Genomic DNA, 24,399 nt, shown 5'->3' with positions numbered 1-24,399 from the left:
ACTGCACTGTTAGGTTTGAGATTTAACATAGTAATTTAAATTGATGTCTAGATGTGTTATCAAACATAAAAATATCATTTTATAAGCGTAAAAAAATAAATTAAAGTAATAACACTTTGTATTACAACTAGCGCCAACTGTTGGCAAAATAATGAATTAACATTGGCGCTAATGTTAATTATTTATTTCTCTAACAGATGGCGTTAGTAGTAAATAAATAAATAAATATTAAACATTCTTATACAAATTGACTAAGCCAGTAAGCTCAAGAAGGCTTGTGTTGTGGGTACTCAGACAACGATACCTATGTGGTGTTTTCAATTTCAATAATGTCGATGGCGCTTACGCCATTAACATCGATGAAATACAAAAGTGGGTTAAAATCGCTTCGCTTGGTTTGATTCCCAATTTAGCAATTAAGTTTCTGTGAATACCTACTAGAACAATCAATCTTGCTGTATATTCACTGCGGAGGTCAATTTACTCGTATGTTTTGTGACGCTGATGCTGACGCCGAGCAAACTTAAATCAGGTATTTTCAGTTCGAGAAACAGTTTTGGCGCCATTCATTTATTACGTAAGACGATTTTGGGGTGGAGGGGGATCGAACAATGTCTTATTTTTTCTTACAAGGGGGCGGGAGGGGGTTTTTATAGTTCTTACGTAAGATCACAAAGATGCGATTTTTTTAATTTCTATGAAGTTATAACGTTTAAAATAATAATAATAATACTTCCACACTCTAACACGGTGCAGAGTTAGGGTAAATGAGCTCAAGTACCTTTGTACAGGTACAAATAAACATTCATAAAAATATATTTTTGAAAAATAAACACTAAAACAAACCAAACGTGAATTCATTTGTTCATTTAGATTAATATAGGGGGTCGGAGGGGGAGGGGGTCAGCCTATTCTTATTATTTCTTACATGGGGGAGGGAGGGGGTTAAAAACTGGCAAAAATTGTCTTAAAATTATAAATAAAGATAAGCATATTAATACAAAGTTAGTCGTTAAGTCATGTATCGGCCCTAAGTCACTGAACATAGTTATAGTTCAGTGACTTAGGGCCGATACACGACTGCAACTTGTATGGAAACTGCACGCCGACTGCACGCCAATTGCAACATCAGCGTGCAGTTCAACAAAATGACCCAGAACCCTGGCAGTTCCTAGTGGAACTCAGGTTTGGTGCAACAAAGGCACATTATGTTTTAGACATCCGACTCATCTTGATGAGCACTTAGGAGAGTAGTAGGTACCCAAGATAGAGCTGATGCTGAAACCTGACAGTACCTAGTGGAGCTCGGGTTTGGTGCAACATATATAGACACACGCTGTTTTGGATATCCGACTCGTCATGCGGGGTCACTGGGTATACCAGTACCCAAGATAGCTGATGCTGAACCCTGACAGTACCTAGTGGAGGTCGGGTTTTATACAACATAGGCACACGTTTTGGTCATGCAACTTGTTTTGATGAGTACTCTTAGGAAAGTAGTACCCAAGATAGAGCTGATGCTGAACCTTGGCTGTACTACTAGTATTATATGATCTGTGGCTGTACCTAGTGGAGCTCGGGTTTTATACAACATAGGCACACGCTGTTTTGGTCATGCAACTCGTTTTGATGAGTACTCTTAGGAAAGTAGTACCCAAGATAGAGCTGATGCTGAACCTTGGCTGTACCTAGTGGAACTCAGGTTTGGTGCAACACAGGCACACGCTGTTTTAGTCAATCGACACGTGAGAACTTGGAAGAGCAGTACAGAGGATAGAGCTAATGCTGAACCTTGGCTGTACCTAGTGGAACTCAGGTTTGATGCAACATAGACACACGCTGTTTTGGACATCCGACTCGTCATGATGAGTACTTGGGATAGCGGTACCCAAGATAGAGCTGATGCTGAACCCTGGCTGTACCTAGTGGAACTCAGGTTTGGTGCAACATAGGCACACGCTGTTTTGGTCATCTAACATGTCTTAATGAACACTTAGAAGAGCAGTACCCAAGATAGAGCTGATGCTGAACCCTAGCTGTACCTAGTGGAACTGTGTTTGTGTGTTTATGTGCGGAGCAGCGTGATTACCGCCAGTAGGTGTCCAGACGGGATAGTTTTTCGGTCAATTGTGTGGTGTGGAGATGGTGTGGACGCAAAAATAAATTCAAGGACATTGGCTGGCTGACACAACATTATGTAGGAAAGCCAGTTGGCTTCTTTACAAAAAGTAAGTACTGGGCGACCGTGTAGGACGTAATAAGCGCTTATGAAATTGTATAATTAATTAATTACGTGTGGATGATTTTGTCGTCTGGACACATTTTTAATGGACAAAGTAAAAGCTGTAACAGACAGGCGTACCGGACAGCAACCGGGGTCCGGTTAGTATATTTCTTTCTTGTTCTCACTTATAGCTGCGTTCTTAACGGACTTATTACGTAGGTACGTACGTACGTACTCGATCGAACATGAAACAAGCCTTGGATTGGATCAAAGTCGCGGTCCGGTACATTTAGGTAACTCCGCGAGCCCTTACAAAGCTCTGCTTTTTGCTAGTTTATATCTATATATATTTCGGGGATTTCGGGAACGGCTCTAACGATTTCGATGAAATTTGCTATATTGGGGTTTTCGGGGGCGAAAAATCGATCTAGCTCGGTTTTATCTCTGGGAAAACGCGCATTTTTGAGTTTCATATGATTTCCGAGCAAAGCTCGGTCTCCCAGATATTAACACTAATAGGTATAAATTTTCTTACCGCCGTAGCACTAGTTGCTACCCACACCCCGGCAGCTGGAATTCTGTTTTTAACTAAATAATGCTTTCCGAAAACAAATACAGTCATTATAATTATAAATGATTAAAATGATACATTTTTGGACCAATGTAGAGGAACGAAAAAACAAGTTTTTATAATACTTTAGGTGCTGTAATCAAGTAATTATACCTTTTTTATGCGTTCCTTTAATTTGTCCATGAGTAAATTTGATTAGATTTAATTAGATTTTGCCCTGGTTTGGCCAAGTAATGCGCCGAAATGAAGACCACATGACTCGAGAGGTACTGGCCATAGAAGAAGGCACAAGAGGTAGTGACCGCCCACCAACCACCTGGATGCAGACAGTCCAAAAAGAATGGTGACGACGGGCTTGACACCCGAAATGATGCAAAACCGCCAAGATTGGCGGCAGAGTATCAGGAGGGCTGACCTCGAATAGGGATAAACGATAGGCGGTTGATTGAGAGTATGTATTTAAATGTAAAATAAACAAAAAGTTATCAAATCAGCTCAGCCGTCTTTCGAGGATGATTCAAAAATCGAGGATGATACAAAAAACCCGACGAATCGAGTAAAGCCAACTATAAAATGTTATCGGTTAAAAAGCCGGCCATTCACTGTCCATCACACCGTGAGCGTCATTGTCTCCGTGATGGATCGTTGCGACCGATTCAATTTTCCCCCGCCGCGCCGGAATATGTAATTTATAACAAACTTTATGAAGAAGAAACACAATTGATGGGCATCAAATATGAATGTTTCGGAAAGTTTCGTTGCGGGAATATTGATTTAGATTTAGATTTCTTTATTTCAAGATGAAAATTACACTATAAATTTGCTACATTCGTCAAAATTATGTTTATCTTCTCATCATGATCGTCAAAAATTACATTATAAATTTAAAATAAAAATAATAAGATTAAGATTAATCGTGTCTCCCAATAAGGATCGTCATGTACAAAGAAAAACATGTCAAACAATTGAATATAAACCTAGTTAACATTAAAGTCGATGTCAACGATTGGGACGATTATTCGAAGTCGGAAGATCTGATTTAATTATTTTTATTAGAAGTACCTATGCCAAGAGTTAAAAAAAAAATGTTTTATTCACTTTTATTACAGAATTTTATTTAGAGTTACTGCATATATGTGTGTGCTTCAAATCTTGTAATTTAAATTTGAACCACTTCCTGATATATAATTCAGTTGAAATTTGGAATATCTGTGTTACTCGATTACATCAAGTAAATTTTTCCACTTTTAATTTCTTTCTAAGCTTAATAGCATCGTTCGCAGACGTTTCTACTTGATACAACATTAAATTAACATATATAACCTTCTATAAACTATTTCTAGTACATATAGACAACATATACATTTTCGAAATCTTGTAGGCATCAAATGATCCTATTGCACTTTTACGTTGCGCGCGAAACTCAGGTTCCATTAGAACGTAACCACACGTAACCGAGAAGTGCCAAGATTAAGTGCTAAGAAGGAGCTTAATAAAATAGAACCTGCAATTCGGAACCTAGCCAAAAGATCAGCATAAAAACCTTATCAAACTCGTAAATGAGGCTAGACGTTCAGGCACAAGCAACGGATGCAAAGTGGAATTCGTAAACAGGCACGAATGAGCTCAATGCAGAGTACTTATGCTAGTGATCTCGTCTATGCTAATAATCCTAATAAGCCCGTAAAAACCCAGCGCAGTGCGGAAACCAGCACAGTTTCTCTTAATTAAAACTACTGCACGAACGGTTCATTCAACTCCAACTTTCGCGAGCGATAATAAACTTTGAATCCTTTTATTAACGTTGCAATTGCATTAAGCGAGGAACAAAGCCCACTCAAACGGGACAAACGAGATTGAGTTCTATTTCAAAGGTGCAAGATGTTTTTTTGTTTAAAGTTGTTTGTTTTCAACGGTTCCATAGTGTCCGTTGTGGAAAGTCGTGAACGGACCGAAGCTGAAAGTCGGACAAAGTTAAATAGAAAATAGGCATTTTGTCGCCGTGTTCTTATTATCTTACGGCGCGGCCGAAGTTTTCAAAGTAATATTGTTATGATAGAGCGTTATGCGAACTTCGAAAGGGCATAGGGGCAAATAGAGCAAGTTGTAAGTAGGTAAGTTTTAGAAGTTCGGCTATTACCTATGGAAATCAGACGTTAGAAGTGCTATGTTACCCTAAAGCCTTATCGGGTCAAATAATATAATATTTTGTGCAATAGTTACATAATAAGGGTTCTTCAAGTTCAAGAACCGAAGTTACAAAACGAAAGGACTGTGTATTGACAGACCTTTTCCAAAAAAAAATCTCTGAGTTAATAATGAACTGTTCATGGGGGCAATGAACGTGAAATCAATTCGAACGCGAATCAATTGCCTTTTATCTGAATTTGTAAAAATCATTCCCAAGATAGAACACCCGCCATTCCCGTAACGACGAAAATAAACTCATTTTTCTCACAGCTCTTATCGGCAGCCGTAGCTCACGCCATTACCTCGGAACCGATACTTGATTTAACAAATCACTGAACCTGTATTGGCCATAGTTTCCTCGCCACCAGCTAGATGGGTGTGCGATCAGTCAAACGTTGTGACAAGCTTTATGCAATTATGGTTATGATTATAAAGATTTTTACTAGACTATGAAGAAAAAGGATGGTTATAATTTTAGTTTGACCGCCTTGTTTTTACGTTAAAATAATTATGTATAAACTATGCTCGACGTTTGGAGCGAGCTTGACACACTCAAGTACAGTGCGTGTCCAGCGCCCTCATATTAAAAAAGGCAAATAAAGCCCGCGACTGGAGCGGGCTTAACTGCCGGGTGCCGGCGGCGCCCTCGTGCCTAAAAAGTCGGGCGCCTGCGGTGCCCTCATGTAAACAAGTTGGCCCCGTTATATTATCTAGAAGTCCGAGGTTCAGAGCACGCTTTGCGCGCTCTACTGCCGGAGGTCTATGGGGCCCTCATACTATAAACGTGACTAAAACTGTATAAGAGAGACCTTTAAAGTCTTTTGAGCATCGGCATCTACTTAGTCAGCGCCATGAAAAATGGTTTCACTGCGCAGTTGCTTCAACGTTGCGTTGATTTAGACGCCGACGCTCGGGAGACGCAAGTGTGGTGTCTAAAGTGTACTTAAGTGTACTCACAGTCAGCGACAGCGACCTTGGCCTTAAACCCCGCTAGATGGCGCTCATGGTCAGCGCGGAAGCGTATGCGCAGCGCGTTCCCGCGGGACCGGTAGCGGAGTAGTTTGAGCTTGGCCGTCCAATCGCCGCACAGACGCCGCGAGGGCAGCACGCCGTCGCGCAACCAGCCCGCGCTGATGGCGTCCGACTCGGGGAGGAGGGTCTCGGATTCTTCCCATACCTGTTAAAAAGACCGAAATGTAGAAAAACAACCGTCATTTTTATACCTGGTCAAGCAGATCTTGTCAGTAGAAAAAGGCGGCAAATTTGAAAAATGTAGGCGCGAAGGGATATCGTCCCATAGAAAATTTGAATTTCGCACTTTTCTTACTGACCAGCAGATTTGCTTGACCAGCTATATATTACGGGTTTCGGGCAATACTTGAACTTGCGAGCTTTCGAAATATCGGTCCAATCGCTTTTAACCAACTGAACTACCGAAGCGTGCGAATTTTCCATTCCTTTATTTTTTAACACGCATTAGTGAGGCACAATCACATTTATAACCTGTTATTACAATCAGAATGCGCCTCCAGGCCCCGCGCTCGATGCCTATTCATGAAAATAAAATTGACACCGTGAAATATTGTTACTTATTCTGTGACATTACTTCAAATCCCTTGCCGGCTCTTACGAATACAATCATTCTTAAGTTGTCAGTAAATAAAACTACACAAAGTTCATCTAGGCACTCAACACTCGTGTATTATGGGAAAATGTGAAAGAGATCCTTCAACAACTTGTTTACATCAAAACCCCAAAACCCGCCACCCCCAACTCGAGTTGATAAAGCTGGTACGAAGATAAAGCAATAGAATATCGTCCCTGGAACGTTTACACCTCCAGGCCAATTCAGACTAAAAAATACAAACATGACTTTTAAGTGACATGATATGAATTTGATATACTACTTAGCGGTTTGCGAGATGCACTGAGAGTCGTGATAAAAGAAAACAAAAATGTTTATTTGTCACTTTGGACACTTTATTTGCTTAACCTACCACGTACTACTCACACCCATCTACTTTAAGGTGGTTCGACTAGGTTACTCAAAGCTTAACCCTCGCTAGATGGCGCCACTTTCGCAAAATTTCATGTTTTATTTTTTTATGGAATGGTCTTGGTATTTGTATACTTAAAAGTATGTTTAGCGAACTCTTTAAGTAAATATTGAACTATTAAAATAAACATTGAATACTTCATTGTGCAAAAACCACCCTTTAAAGTCGACGGAGTGTTGCTGTCATGCTTTTTCCTACTATAACTCACACATGCAAACAGTGTTTCCGTGATTCTTATAGTAGACAATTTCACACAACGTAAGTATACTGCAATAGCGTTACGGTATGTTCGTGGAAATACGTGCAAGAGGATTGGGGTTCAAGACTGGTGCGAGTAGGTAATTTCTTTTTGTTTATTGTTGTCCTTTTTGTGTTATCTTAAAGAGCAATTATTATATATATATTTATTTATATATTTGGATGATATCAGAAACGGCTCTAACGATTTCGATGAAATTTGCTATAAGGGGTTTGATCCCTTAGCTAGGTCTGATCTGTGAGAAAACGCGCATTTTTGGGGTTTTATATGTTTTCTGAGCTTTGGTCGGTCTCCCAGATATTCAATCTCTTCTTCCTCGCGTGGGGTCCGCTTGGCAACTAATCCCAGAATTGGCATGGGCACAAGTTTTTACGAAAGCGACTGCCCTGACCTTCCAACCCAGAGAGTAAACTTATTGGGATTAGTCCGGTTTCCTCACATTGGTTTCTTTCACCGAAAAATAGGTATTGGTATATAAATAGGTTCCAGTAAATAGGTATCAAATGATATTTCGTACAAAAGTTCCGAAAAATCATTGGTTCGACGGTACGAGCCGGGGTTAGAACCCGCGACCTCCGGATTGCAGGTCGCACGCTCTTTCCGCTAGGCCACCAGCGCTTCCCCCAGATATTCAGTATCATCATCATCACTATCACTACATAGTATAAAACAAAGTCGCTTTTCTGATCACTATCACTATCACTACATAGTATAAAACAAAGTCGCTTTTCTGTCTGTCTGTCTGTATGCTTAGATCTTTAAAACTACGCAACGGATTTTGATGCGGTTTTTTTTAATAGATAGAGTGATTCTAGAGGAAGGTTTATGTATAATTTGTTAACCCGTGCAAAGCCGGGGCGGGTCGCTATTATCAATAAATTACATTATCAACCTTTTCAAAAAAAAAATTGAATACCTGATTTTCACAGATTATGATCTTTTTGGGTTCTTCCAACTCAGAATCACTAGCATATTCTTGTTGAATCCTGAAGCTAAGATAAAAACTATGTCCCAAATATTTGTATAGAAGTTTTAGTTTCCGCTACGTCACGCAGGCTGGGAAACATTTTTGATACTAAAACCTGACGTGATGACCGACATTTTAGGATATCTTTTTATGCTAGGATGGAGAATACCTACTGACGATTCTTAGTAGAATAAGCCCAAGGAAGTCCAGTTTGTAAGTGTCAGGTATCAGTTTTTTTAAAGCGCTAATAGTTTGTTCTACAAGTAAAGCAATCCCTTACTGCCCAGCCTCTAATAAAGTGTAGGTAATTGTAAAATAAAATAAAAGGATTTTTTTTTATTCAAGTACCTACAGTACATTTTTTCATATTTGTTATCCGTAGTAGTCCCTATACCTGAAAGAATTATAATATCATGAATGATGATAGAAAAAAATATCTAATGTAATAGGAAGAAAGATGATGCAACCATATGGATTCTAATAAAGTTATAATGAAGTTATAATTTACATACCTGGTAGTAACTAGTAATAATTGTGTTTTTCATTCATAAACAAAATTCCATTATTTTCAACCACAGGAAATTTTATACATTTCTTTTTTATTGCTGTGAGGATGTCCTGATTGTAAAAATCAAAGAGATTAGGTAGAGTATAATTTCTAATTATCTTTGTAAAAATTAAACGAATACGCTTAGCCCATACTTAATCTATCGATTTTTGAAAATAAGAAAAATTAAATAAAAATATAAAAAAAAACACGAAATTTAGGTGTAAAAAAAAATACAAAAAGTTATGTCCCAGCATACAATGACTGGGGATTGAACCGTGAACCTTCCGTTTGTAAGCAAAAAAGCGACTGTTTACAAAACGCGCCATGATAGTTCTTAGCTAAGCTGACGAACTTCGGGTACTTATTCAACAAAATCGGGTAGGTCAACAAAATTGCACTAAACATGACGGCACTTCAAATTCACGCCGTGGTCAGCCCGGCAACGTCGGAAATGGTATGGCAACGTCGCAAATGTATCCGTACACGACATTTGTGACGCACACATACGTAAAATTGATGAAAAGTTAACTATGATTTTTGCATGATTTCTGTATGAAACATTGTTTTCCTATTCATTTAGCGAAAATGAATATTCGAAAGAAGATAAATGCGGAAATATTTATGTAGTAATAGCGTGTAGTTACTTAATGAAAGTCGATTGAATTTTGTATGAAAATCGAACCACCTTAAACTATAGTGTGTCAAAGGACTGTCTTATTTCAAACATAGACAGAGAGAGTCATATATGTACTGTCTTTGTCTAACACTAGTACAAGCACCCAAAAGAAAAGGACGAGTATAGTTTTTTTTGTTCCTATTTACTGACAAATTGGTTTGACCATCTATACTTACACTACAGGCCCGAGAAGAATACCACCTTAAGAAACTTGACGGGATTTATAGTTGCATTGAATTTTATAAATAATGCTTAGTGTTTCCAGAAACCTCCAAAATATATTGCCGAGGTCGCATCATATCAATTATAAATCATGTTGAGGTTATTAAAGTCTGAATGCTGCTCAATTCTATCCCGTGGGGCGTGCTTATAAAACAAACAGGGATTTGGCGGAGTTAATACATATTGACGTGAGGTTTTAAGCTTAAGAAGGAGTTCTTTTTACTTTCCGTCACAAAACGTGATCGATATTGTCTCACACAGGACACACAGGTTTAGGTACAGTCAGCAGCAGAAGTTGCTAAGCGGACCAGGTGTACAAAAGATCTTGACGCTACTTTATTGTTAAGAGTAAAGAGCGTGTCAAGGTAATTTTGGACACCTCGCCCGCTTAGCAACTTCTGCTGCTGACTGTACGTACTTTTTTGTCAGTCTCAGTGTTCAATTTAGTTGAAAGAGATTATTAGTGTTTATTCTACGCGGTCACCCATAAATGGCAATTTAGAAGACGGGTTGCTGGTGCGTTGAGGGTAAGACCTTCTTCCGTGAGCTGGGTCGTCGCCTGATTGAAATGGGCCTTGACCCCCGCTCCGGGTTTTTCCTAATGCAAAGGCTGTCCATCGCAATACAACGCGGCAACGCAGCGAGCGTGATGGGCACCTTTGCGTCGGGGACAGCCCGGGACGGGTTTTAGTAAGTAGTTATTTTTTACATTTTCAGTTTGTATTTATATTTAAGTTTCTACAATAAATGTTAATATAATAATTAGAAGAACTGACATTGTTATTTGGGACCGCTGTGACACTTCTGGCTAAAGGATGACTCACGCTAGACCGGGTTGGGCCTGGGCCAATGTGTCCAAAACGTCATTTTCTATGACTGCTGACCGGTGTTCACGTGGTACTGTCCATAGAAAACGAAGGCCCCGGCCCGGTCCAGCGTGAGTCTTCCTTGATACCGGTGGTCTTGATTGGCGCAGTCAGTAGGATTTGACATTAGTTGACCATTCCTAAACCTTATTGCACTGACATAAGATCCACCGTTGACCAGTTAAGTGGGTTAATAGTATATACTGATACCAAAGTGACTTTTCCTGTCTGTCGGTTCGGTTACCTCTTCACTCTTAAAAAGGATCCGGTCACTTACGGCCACATTAATTTTAAGGCCAAATATTATGAACGGCCACTTCCCCGATGGGCTACTTCCTTTAAGGGCCACTTACAAACAACATTCCCCGAAAGGCCACAATCCTCTAACGGCCTCTTCTCCTTAGGGCCACTTCCTCAAACGGCCTTTTCTCCTTATGGGCACTTTCTCAAACGCGAACTTCTCTATATGACCACCTTCCTCGTAAAGGCATCCTTTTGAATGAGCACAATATGAATGATGATGGTCATTCACATTCTTCTATAGAGATTGTCCCGGCTTATTGCTAATACTGCACCATTCTAACCCTGGAGTCCGCCTGGCAACCTTATCACAATAATTGGCGTGTGCACTAGAGTTTAAGAAAGCAACTGACATCGGAACTTAACAACCCGACGTTTAATTAGTACTCTATGAATGTCCAATGTAAAGTGAACCCTAAATGGCTCTTCAATTAAGTCCGTGATTGTACAGTACCTACACCAGTGGTTCCTAACCTGGGGGTAATTACCCCCGTGGGGGTAAAACTGGTATTTTACGGGGGTAATAAGCTAACCTAATATAACAATACAACAAACACATACACAACGGGTGGCCGGACTGAAAAGGTTAGGAACCACTGACCTACACTTAGGAAAATTGATTTTCGAAATTATGCTACGGACCCAACTATACAGGGTGTAATCGTTAATTGTAGCCCAGACGATCACTCTGTAAATATAACAGATATCAGAAAACTTTAAACTGATATCGAAAGTACTAGGCTTTAGTAGTGTAGTTAGTAGTAGTGGCCAATCGGGGAATTGGACAAAGTAGTTATTTTAACAATGGCCGTTCAGGGAATTGGACAAACAAGGAATTTTTACAGCGGCCGTTCGGGGAACTGGACATAGAAGGAATTCCAACAGTGGTCAATCGGGGAAATGGCCGGATAAGGAAACGGACGAACTAGGAAATGGACCATAAAGGAATTTGGAAGGTGGACGTTCAGGGAAGTGGCCGTAGGTGACCGGATCCCCTCAAGGGGATTGAACATGACATTTTGTATGAAGATAAATTGTATAGGTACCGGGAAGGCCACAGGAGTTTTTATTGAGAAAATCATCATGGACAAAAGTAAAGTCTATTTTTTTATTCGGTAGACTAAAATGACATTTCATAGTATGAGATGACATTTTATGTTCATACTATGAAATGTCATTTTACTCTACCGAATAAAAAAATAGACTTTAGGTACCTAAGTTTATTTTAATGTAGGTACATAGCTATAACTATCTCTCTCTGTTGTCGCTCCCTCATGACTGAGGATCGTGGTCATCGGTGGATGTGAATGCTCCACGCCTGATTTTTATGATCTGCCTCCAACGGTGCCTGTTCATCGCGTCTCTGACGACCGGGCAAAAGTTGGTTGAGGATCGATGCATTGGTGCGCATGGCTATAACTATAGGAAGTAGTATTACCTCGTTGTCAGCGGACAGGCCGTGATGGTCATGATGCCAGTCTTCGTCCGTAGCGTTCTCTCCTATTTCCGTGATCTCCAGGAAATCGTAGGTGCAACTGAAAAGATAATAATAATTTTACTCAAAGAAGAGTCTCGACCAACATCTTGAGAGACTCTCGCTAGGTGGTTCGATCAAGGGTCAGATGCAGAAGGCGGTGATCTTGGACACGGCGCGGATTGTCCGCCGGTTCCTCTCTCTGCAGCCCTGACCACCGGCAGCTTGGGCCTTGCCCCGCTGCTGGCGGCACCCTAGGTTAGGTTTTTTTATAATATGTTTATAAGTATTTTGTATTGTTTTTGTAAGTGTTTTTGTATTTTTTTTTATATCCATATTATAAAATAACCTAACTTAAGTTTGAAGACAAATAAAGAGAATAATAATTTTATTCATCATCAAATGATCTGAAAAACTTCGGGTTTTAACATTTAATAAAAACTAGCGGCCCGCCCAGGCTTCGCACGGGTTAACAAATTATGCATAAACCTTCCTCTTGAATCACTCTATCTATTAAAAAAGCGGCCAAGTGCGAGTCGGACTCGCCCATGAAGGGTTCCGTATTTAGGCGATTTATGACGTATTAAAAAAAACTACTTACTAGATCTCGTTCAAACCAATTTTCGGTGGAAGTTTACACGGTAATGTACATCATATATTTTTTTTAGTTTTATCATTCTGTTATTTTAGAAGTTACAGGGGGGGGGGGGACACACATTTTACCACTTTGGAAGTGTCTCTCGCGCAAACTATTCAGTTTAGAAAAAAATGATATTAGAAACCTCAATATCATTTTTGAAGACCTATCCATAGATACCCTACACGTATAGGTTTGATGAAAAAAAACATTTTGAGTTTCAGTTCTAAGTATAGGGAACCCCAAAAATGTATTGTTTTTTTTCTATTTTTGTGTGAAAATCTTAATGCGGTTCACAGAATACATCTACTTACCAAGTTTCAACAGTATAGTTCTTATAGTTTCGGAGAAAAGTGACTGTGACATACACGGACAGATGGACAGACAGACAGACAGACAGACAGACATGACGAATCTATAAGGGTTCCGTTTTTTGCCATTTGGCTACGGAATCCTAAAAAACTGCATCAAAATCCATTGCGTAGTTTTAAAATTCTAAGCATACATAGGGACAGAAAGACAGCGGGAAGCGATACTTTGATATAAAAAGAGCAGTCAAAGGAAAGCCCTTTTCTCACCAAGGGCGAGTTTCCCTTGCCTTGACGGTCCTTTTAATTACTTCTAAATTCAAAATTTGACTTTGATTAGTAAAAAATGTGGAGTTGACAACCACAAAATATGAAAACACTATTACGTCAGCTACGAATGCAAATATTTGTAACGCATTGCTTGTTCAAACAAACTTCGGACAGCTAACAAATATCACAAATCATGTTGACAGTTGTAGAACCAATGTAGCATTTCTGAACTAAACTCGCAATATTTGTTCAAGTTATATACGTGATACAAATACACAATTCTTATTATAATTGTGAAAGCTTTTAGGTATGTCTAGTTTTGCTAAATATGCAAACACGCAAAAAATATTATAAATGTGTTATATGAAATTTAACACACTGAGATCATACTAAAGCCTGACCAGTAATACGAATATATGATCATTGTCAAGAGGGCGCTGTTATTCTCACGTATAGGATGACAGTTCAGTATAGTATGAAAAAATAGTTACAGTGAAATTCCGCAACATGGCGCGTGATCATATATTCCTGGTCAGGCTTTACCTGCTAAAGACATCAAGCGCCACTTGCACCATCCCACTAACCCGGGGTTAAGCGATTAAAAAACACTTTAAGCAACTTTCGCCCACGAGAACGAAACTCGCTCATCGATTATCGCTGTTCCCCGCCGATCGGACACCTGCCTAAAATCTTAATGGCTTTCGATGATTAGCCATTTGACAGAGTGCTCGGTTGCGGTGGACACCAAATAGCAGTCTATTAGCTGCGGTGCCATTGGATGATTGGACACTCACTTTAGGATAGTGATGGACGAAAATGACGAAAGGGGACATTTTGCGAGCGTTCTAACAGCCTCCTCTTCAAGTATAGAATTGTTTTGGGAATGACCCGACATTCAGACAAAATTCGGAATTATCTAAGGGCCAAGCCAAGAATCACGGGATTATTTCCACTCGTTATTTAAGTTTCAATTGGCGTGTTTTCAATTTTCTTCTTAGCTAGCCCCCTAAATACACTTTATGTATAAAACAGGCCGTTGTAGAGATACAATGCATAGCAATGCAATGCATAAGCTGCAGGGGACCATCGAGTGCGCCGACTTCTGGCCGAAAGGTGTCGTGTTTCGGAGGTTCCGGGGCAAACTGCCGAATCCGACACAAGACCAGACGATTCAACGGAGCCACGCCGTTTTGTCGCCTAAATAGTGTTTAGTTTTTAAGTTTATCAAATGCATATATATGCTAGTCTGTAAGGTATTTGTAATATGGGCCTTGTTGCTTGATTTAAATTTCAAATTAAATAAATAAATAGCCGAAACCGTTGGTTGGAGATAGGATCTCGAAATTTGATAGTACCTTCTCCCTCTCCCGAGCTCACACGAACAGAAATATCCCATAATTCCACAAAACCCGTGTGTTTGGCAGTTCAATTTCACCATGCTAATGTGGAACCACAAATTTAAACCCCATTACTCACGCTCGAGAGCTGAATTTCGAATGAGCTGAGGGGATTAGGCTAAGCTGATAGTGACATAGTGTTGTGGATTAACTGTTGCTAGCGATAGTTGGTATACCGCGTATGTTTTGAATTTGTAAACGGTTTAGTGTTTGGTAAGTTTTTGAGAAAAGCGGCTTATGAGGAGTGTAAACAGGATTTAAAATTGGATCGAAGAGAACCTCAGGTACGTAATCTGGTTTTATAGGATTACGAATATCTATCGTGTCTTTTGTTTTAAGTATGTGGATTTGTTTGCAGGTATACAGGTATGCAGGTTTACAGGTTTGCAAGTATGAAGGTATACAGGTTTGCAGGTATGCAGGTAGAGTAGTTTGTAGAGCCATAAGAGCGTGTCACATATTTTTGCGGCTTTCGAAGAGTAACATATTATTGCAAGTGACTGTACGTAGTAGTACCTACTAAAATGTTGTATAAGAGACAGAAAACTTGATCACTTGTCTGACTTTACTTATTTATTCATTGATTTTTAAGCAAGTTTTTATTTTATATTTGTGTGTATTCACATAATGACTACATAGTAAACTGTAAAAATGAGCGCTGTATCGCCAACAAACTGTATGTTAAGCAGTTCATTGGCGAGGAACTTTAAAAATTGTTATGTATATGTACCAACCTTTGAAAAAAAAATAAAAAAAAACAAAGTCGCTACCCGCTGTCTGTCTGTTTGTCTGCATGTATGCTTAAATCTATAAACTACGCAGCGGTTTTTTTAATAGATATATTGATTCAAGAGGAAGGTTTATGTATAATTTGTTAACCCGTGCGAAGCCGGGGCGGGTCGCTAGTAATATATAATTTGATTGTAGACAGTAAAACTTTTAAGAGATATGATAACTCTATGAATTCTTGGCTCCCAAACCGCTATGTAAAAGTATATGAGGCCAATCGCGATTTTAAAGAAAGAACCGAAGAAAGAAGTTTTCCAGACAGAATCCTTCTGCTGCCAAAAAGCATTTCAGATTGAACATTGGCAAAAAATCCAGACAAAATGTACCTGAAACAGGCGCTAAACCACAGAGTCTTAGCCCGAAACATTCTAAGAGTATAACATAACAATGATATATGTATCTAACAAGCATACTATCTACAATCGCATACTATCACCTTGATGAGATGACACAGCGTGGTACTAAAAGCAACACAATTGACCATCTCTAGACTTTATCTCTTCCCAACAAGGTTCAAAAAACGTCATTTAATTGCACCAACGATGACAAGTTGACAACACATAAATCATCGACTTTATGTCTTTGAAATAAGGTTCACAAAAGTTCAGTTAGTTAAATCAACAATGGAACAGCCATTTTAAAAATGGTGCCGTTCCGCTCGTCAACATTTGGGTTAGCTAGACTTGGCATTGTCTTGGGCTGTCTTGGCCGCGCGGCCAAGTGACATAGTGGCTGTCTGAGATAACTTTCGTGCTTTTTATAGTGTAAATAAAAGGTAGCTTTCTGATAAATGTTAGTAAAATGGGCACAGACTGGAGTTTGATATTTTTTACTTTACTTGGCTCTTCTTTGAATACCTGTTAGTACCTATATAATAGTTGGTCAAACCAATTTGTCAGTCAGTAAGAATCAGGAAAACTATACTCATCCTTTTCTTTTGGGTGCTAGTACTAATGTAAGACAAAGATAGTATGATTCTTTCTGTCTATGTTTGAAATGAGAGTCCTTTGACAAACTATAGATAAATATACGTACAAAAATCTACGGAGGTGAAGAATTATGACATTTATTACCTACAAATTGTCATGGTTTTGATACGACCTTTACGATTACATTGGGATAGGCATCTCGCGCACTACTTTTACTTCATTTCGCATGCACCAATCAGCGTGAGCGATGCAAGGTCGTATCAAAACAAGTTCAAAATCGTAACAATAAGTTAGCTTCTTGTTTAAACTTCCTAACCATAGCAGCATAGTCATTATTCATAAATACACGATTTATAAAAACAGGGTTTTAATAAAACCCGACTTTGACCGAAAACCGTTAGGAAACAGAACCGTTTTCAAATAGAAAAACTCCTCTGTTGCGATACACTGCCCGTAATGTGTTTTTAATAAAAAGCGAGTGCAAATGTTTTTGTTCTACCCTTACCACGAGATAAGCGCGGCCGGCCATTGCGTAAACTCGCTCATAATGCATTTCGCTCGTATATGCTATTGAATATATTGGTGCAAGTGAGATGCACTGCGAGTGAACTTTCACAGCCGCTAGTCTAAACGGCCGCGGTAAACTCTTGGTAAGAGTTACGAGTTTCGAATTTCAAATACCTGCTGCAGTTCGAATATGTTCGCAGCAAAGAGAGACTACGAGTATTTGTTGAAACTAATAAGAATAGATAAGTAGAAGAATAGAACTAGAAAGAATATGTATCCACATACGAGTATATGATCATTGTCAAGAGGGCGCTGTTATTCTCATGTATAGGATGACAGTTCAGTATAGTATGAAAAAAATAGTTACAGTGAAATTCCGCAACATGGCGCGTGATCATATATTCCTGGTCAGGCTTTATCAATTACAATGAGCAAAACAGTCTGCTAAAGACATCAAGCGCCACTTGCACCATCCCACTAACCCGGGGTTAAGCGATTAAGAAACACTTTAAGCAACTTTCGCCCACGAGAACGAAACTCGCTCATCGATTAATTTGTCAGTCAGTAAGAATCAGGAAAACTATACTCATCCTTTTCTTTTGGGTTCTAGTACTAATGTAAGACAAAGATAGTATGATTCTTTCTGTCTATGTTTGAAATGAGACAGTCCTTTGACAAACTATAGATAAATATACGTACAAAAATCTACGGAGGTGAAGGATTATGACATTTATTACCTACAATTTGTCATGGTTTTGATACGACCTTTACGATCATATTGGTGATAGGCATCTCGCGCACGACTTGTACTTCATTTCGCATGCACCAATCAGCGTGAGCGATGCAAGGTCGTATCAACATAAGTTCAAAATCGTAACAATAAGTTAGCTTCTTGTCTAAACTTCCTAAACATAGCATATTAATCATTAGTCATAAATACACGATTTTTAAAAACAGGGTTATAATAAAACCCGACTTTGTCCGAAAACCGTTAGGAAACAGAACCGTTTTCAAATAGAAAAACTCCTCTGTTGCGATACACTGCCCGTAATGTGTTTTTAATAAAAAGCGAGTGCAAATGTTTTTGTTCTACCCTTACCACGAGATAAGCGCGGCCGGCCATTGCGTAAACTCGCTCATAATGCATTTCGCTCGTATATACTATTGAATATATTGGTGTAAGTGAGATGCACTGCGAGTGGACTTTCACAGCCGCTAGTCTAAACTCTAAACGGCCACGGTAAACTCTTGGTAAGTGTAAGGCCTGAGTGGACGCTCGAAGCGGAGCGTTCGGCGGGGCGTGCAGCGTGGCGTCGAGCTCCCAAGGGATTAGCGCAGCGTGCACTAAGGCCGCTCCTATACGTTTTCATTTGTTTAACATGCACGCCGCACGCCCCGCCCCGCTGCACGCCCAACTCGAGCGTCCACTCAGGCCTTACACTAAGAGTTTCGAGTTTCGAATTTCAAATACCAAGCGTATTGTACCTGCTGCAGCTAAATATGTTCGCAGCAAAGAGAGACTACGAGTATTTGTTGAAACTAATAAGAATAGATAGATAGAAGAATAGAACTAGAAAGAATATATATCCACATACCTACATATATTATAATATGAACCTAAAGAGGCCAAAACCTCATCCTTTGTCATTCTATATAACTTATAAGATAGCGAACGAGGTTTTAAGTTTTAAGGGTATTAAAAAGACATCGCAGATAGCGCCCGCCCTTATTGTGGCTCGTGCGTGTATTATGAAGTAGATATATGATAAAATGAGATGCAGTATAGGCGTATTATTATATCTACCAAATTGGAAAACTTTCATCAACATATTACAAATCTAAATAATACTTAGGTACTTTACTTATATATAAAGAAAGAAAATACATTTATTATTATATATAATTATATTGTGCTCAGTCTATAACATATTTGTATAATAACCTTGTTGCCTAAACCAAAATTTGAATATAAATAGACTCAAAAAATATCTACTGAGAATAAAATCTAACCAAGATCAGAGTTTTTTAGTTCGGAAGCCGCTCAACTTTGCAGCCATCGGAATTTGATTAAGAGATCAAACACGAAATACAAATGTCATCAAAGCGCAATTCTATTCGCGAAATATATCAAAATACATACATTTTCAGATATAAACACATTAAACAGATCTAAAGGGGCCCACTGATTACCAGTCCGCCGGACGGTATCGGCCTGTCAGTTGTTCGGAACTGTCAAATTTTTGTACCAACTGACAGGCCGATATCGTCCGGCGGACTGTTAATCAGTGGGCCCCTTAAGATATCCATGCGGTTAATTTGTCAAAAATATATATACTACACGAGCTTTCTTTTATATCAATAATCAAACCCATAACCAGTCGTTAAATGGGAATCGGCTTCAAGAGAGTACTCAATAACAATTTCACAATATAAACAAGTAAGTATATTCAAGAAAAATATCCAAAGGAATGATGAATAGAGACAAATTGAATGAAGATGTTCGGTCATTGTGATGAAATATATTATTTATTAACTTAGAGATCGCTCTTTAGCGATAAGACCGCCTTTTAGCTCACATACTGTTGCAAACAGAGATATATTTTAGCAGTTTGCGATTAAAAGTATCTGCCACATTGTAATTGTTTAAATTTAAGTTAAATACTACTACTTATTACGAATATTGGCGCCAACTATACATATAAGTATGCACATGTATTGAAACTCAGCGAGGTGTGCAATAAAGAGTATTGTATTGTATCTTAATTTGAAGGGAAAAAACATAGACTAGGAATCCTCTAGACTGAGCATAGTGACGCTACTCCCTCTGCCACTTATACGGTAGTTTTACTCCATCTTCGAGTCAATCCCGTGCCGTGATTGGTCCGTTCAAAGACACGGACCAATCACGGCACGGGATTCGCTCACGTCCCCCCCCCCCCCCGCACCCCCGTATTTTTGGCAGCATAAACTCAGTCTAGAGGATTCCTAGTCTATGGAAAAATATAATTATCTGCCGAGTTATGCAGTGGTTGCAACCTAAGTCCACAATTTACAAAGCCATCAAACGGACATGTCTCACGTCCCATCCCACGGGACACTCGTTAGGAACAAACATTGCCGGCCGACTGTGGGGACACTCGTTAGGAAAACGGCAATTTTCCGGCCGGCCGAGACGTGTGACGCTTGTGGAAGGCTTCTTTATTTTATGACGTGCATGCTAATCCACATTGTCTACAGTATTACCGTATACAGGGTGGATTTTCTTTTTGGGTCAGTGAGGGCAGCTACCAGATCCCATGCTGCTACGAGAAAACGGTCTTAGAAGACCTTCCTTCGATTTCAAATTAATGAAGGGTAGAAATGCAGTGCCCTACTATAATCTTCGTAACAGATGAAATTAAAGTCTTTGACGTGAACACCAAATGATATAATCCGGAACACAACACTCATACATTCAAATGACGCGACTCACGCGACATACTCGTATAAAGGAAAATGTTATAAGTAATTATAAAGCGGTCGTAAGGATGCTCAATAATATTTACAATATTAAATTCAACGGCTAAGCAAAATAAATCGACATTTTTCATTGACGTGCCGAGAAGATGACATAGAGCATCGTGTAGAATGGGATCGATTAGCATAAAAAAAAATGTTTGTCAAAAATTACCTTTTTCTCACAACCTGTATGTATTTTCCAAAATCTGTAACCGGCAATCTCCTTTAATTTGAAATTAAGGGAAGGTCTTCTAAGACCAATTTCGCGTAGCTGTACGGGATCTGGTAGCTGCCCTCACTGCATGACCCAAAAAGAAAATCCACCCTGTATAGTAGAACCTCGATTAGGTATCCGAACAAATGGGACCGAAACTTGTTCGGATAATCAAAATGTGAGTGTTTGGGACGAGATCGAACATAAACTTTCTCAAATAACAGGATAGTGCCTGTTGTATATTATGTTTCGAGCGGGTGATGGGAGTAGAAGTCAAACACCTTATGTGTGATAGTATAAGAACATTCTGAACCTTTATTCTCTAAATGCCTATTGTTTTATACACGTTAGGTTGCGCTGACACAAGCAATATGCGTTTATGTCGCAGTAAACCAAAGCGTTACTGCTAAACACTAAAAGTGGACATTTACCACATTACATTTCGTTTTCTTTATAACTACATAAAAACAATACAGTACCTATATTAAAATATGACATACAAATGAATTTTAAAATATATAAAACCCACGTGGCGAATTTTGGAAAAGAGGGGAGGCCTTTGCCCTGAGACACCCGTTCCCTTATCCAATAAAACTTAGCAAACCTCTTAAATATGGGTATATTTTTATTAAAAACAAACTAAGTACTAAAACAAATAATAAAAAGCCTTAAAATAAAAATTACAAACTAAAATTAAAAACTAGAATTAAAAACTAAGCTTAAAAACTAAGCATAAAAATAAACTATAGATAAAAAATTTGGCCCAAATCGCCGTCCATTGGCAGCGTGCCCAGAAGGCTGGCAGCATTGCCACGTTGTATGGCAATGCTGATCCGCTGTGCTAGATATGACCCAGCCCTCTGGTCACGCGTCAATCCCACCAACCTGTGGCTACATTCTTTAAAGACCCTGTGAGCGCTTTCCCCCCAAGGCCCCATGGTCTCAACCCCAAACGGCTCAAATATGCAGCCACTGTTTAAATATAGTCTTTTTCTACCAACAAAGTGAAAATGATGGATAGGAACAATCTATTATCACCCACGTCTATGTATTCAATATAGTATCTACTGGATGCGACAAGGGAGGTGGGGGGATGACCGAACGGGATGGTCTTATGGACCTTTCAGTATGAGGACCAGAAAAAGCGTTATTATTGTTTGTCCGTGTCATAGTCTCAATTTTCGATTCTGCCTACTTCTAAAAAGCCTAAGTGACGTAGAAGTATTGTTGTTGCCCACCGGCTCCCTGGTGGGTAACAATGAAGCCGACCAAATTACGTAGGTTGTTTTAGGTATGTTGTCAGGAATGTTAACACGTGTTTTTAATTTCGTTGTATTGCGGATGTTCTGATGTCCCTCACGGTCGCACGCGTAGGTATGATGGTGGGTATAGATAAGATATTAGTTTATTGAAGTAGGCATATTACAATGCGCTTATGAACGTCAAATAAAGCTACACCGTCTTCTGGCTACTCTACACGATGGGCCAACGCCGGCCATCCCAAGGGACGCAGCCATGCGGTAGAATGAGATAGCAATATCACTTGCTCCCTCTAACGCATAAATGCCTCCCTTGGAGTGGCCGGCGTTGGCCCATCGTGTAGAGGAGCCATACAGTCCTACACCACTGACTCGAGAAGATTTAAATCCCCCCTCAATTAGAGAAGGGTATCCCAATATGGGACCGGCAACAAACAAGATACAGAAAATACTAGGTATGTTTATTGTTTAGGAGTGTAATAATCAGTCTAATTTGAGGTTGAGACATTTAAAGTAATAAAACTGACATAAACCCAGTTTACACAGCTCGAACCCGCGTCACACTGGATTAAAAAAAAACACAAAGGCGCTCGAGACGCCACCGATCCTTTGTGTCGCCGGCTCAACGTCGACAGACGGACGGACAAATGAGGCGCCGTTTTATATAGTTGAGACAGCCGTATTGTGATGGTTTTATCGCTACAATTTGTGTAGTAATAATCTTTAAAAGAATACCTTTTTATATCCACTCACATGATTCCGATTTTAACAAAAGGTGCCCTGAACTGCTCTGCCATTTCGCAGATACGACGGCACAGTGTCATGATATTTTCAAAAATCGATAACTTTACTTCTGCTAAAGCATTTTCAACGATTCTTTTGGTTTTTTAATGTTAAAGAAACAAAGAATTTATTTTACTACTATAGCATTGTGCTGTTATACTAAAAATAATTATTAAAAATTCACAAAGTTTACCCAATGAAATAATGTCCGCGTTATAGTAGAAAACTATTTTTAATTAAAAATCTAAATCGATAACGTATCTTTTTTTTGTATTCAATTTAAAGAAGACTTAATAAGCTTTTAATTGGTACTAAACACCTTGATAGCTCACCTATGAAATTGCAGAGTAAAACTAATTCAAATTCCGATAAGAAACTTTCGAATTGCTCAATCTGCTGTGAAACTATATATTATGTTCATGATTTTTTTGTGGCTAATTTAGACACTGAAGTACTAAAATATAGTAAAAAACAGTTTAAGACACTAATAATCTTGAAATAAAATGCATAACTTATGCAATTATAACGATGATAGTAGCTATATAACTTAAAATAACAAAAGAGTATCTACGTACCTACTAAATTTTGGTGTTTTTATAATTTCCGATCACCAACAACCGAACTAACTTATAACTACACTAACACGTTTAATACATCCACCATAACACACACTTCACAACATATTAAGCACAATAAACCAATAATAACTATTAACACATAAAATTATACTGATTACAAACGTAAATAAGCCGGTAAACTGACTTCTTCCATCTCAAAAATAAAGATGGCTACCCATTTAGGGTGGAGACACAACAGCGCGTGGTGCAGATGTTCAACAGAAATAGGAACTTTAAAATAGTAATACCTAATTAATTATTTATTTAATCGTATAATTATTTAGTTTATTCAATGTAAATAGCAAAGAAATATTAGTAAATACAAATTATAAGTAAGTAGTAAAAAAAATCCCAAAACGCGTATGCAACGCGTCTAGTACAGTCACCAGCAAAAATATATGACTGTGGGCAGCCGTGCAAAAATATCTGATGCTCCATTGGAGGCATAAGTATATGACGACACTACCTCGGTAAAAATATGTGATGCTTTGTGGCCGGCAAAAACATCGTTACTCTGTATCCGCATAAATATCGGATCGGATCGCTTAAAAATATTTGATTACTCATAAAAATCAAAATTATGTGATTACTCTCATCTGGCATAAATATCTCTCCAATGTGAATGCAAATACATCGGATGGCAAACGGACCGCCTATATATCTGACACGAAATTATGAAATATGTCATCAATCGGCAAAAACGAACCATACCTGGATAGCATAGAGCCTTACATTATTTGAAGTGATTTGACAATTCACGAAAAGAGTGCAGACTTGTCATTGCATATGTCTGTCTCACATATTTCATTTGCAATTTTAAATTGTGACATAATCC

General features: G+C 38.8%; 1 protein-coding gene across 1 annotated transcript in view; it reads right to left on the bottom strand.

The window, feature by feature from the left end:
- Window positions 1-24,399, bottom strand: part of LOC134652291 (uncharacterized) — a 306,378-nt gene that overhangs the window by 46,908 nt on the left and 235,071 nt on the right. Inside the window, exons 9-10 of the mRNA XM_063507464.1 lie at window positions 12,321-12,417; window positions 5,943-6,162 (exon numbers count right to left, since the gene is read on the bottom strand). Of these exons, the coding sequence (XP_063363534.1) occupies window positions 5,943-6,162; window positions 12,321-12,417 (317 nt within the window). The remainder of the gene's footprint in view (window positions 1-5,942; window positions 6,163-12,320; window positions 12,418-24,399) is intronic.

This window comes from Cydia amplana, chromosome 11, assembly GCF_948474715.1.
Source record: "Cydia amplana chromosome 11, ilCydAmpl1.1, whole genome shotgun sequence".
Classification (NCBI taxonomy): domain Eukaryota; kingdom Metazoa; phylum Arthropoda; class Insecta; order Lepidoptera; family Tortricidae; genus Cydia; species Cydia amplana.
The sequence above is the reverse complement of the archived record's forward strand: the minus strand, read 5'-3'. Positions and strand labels throughout refer to the sequence as shown.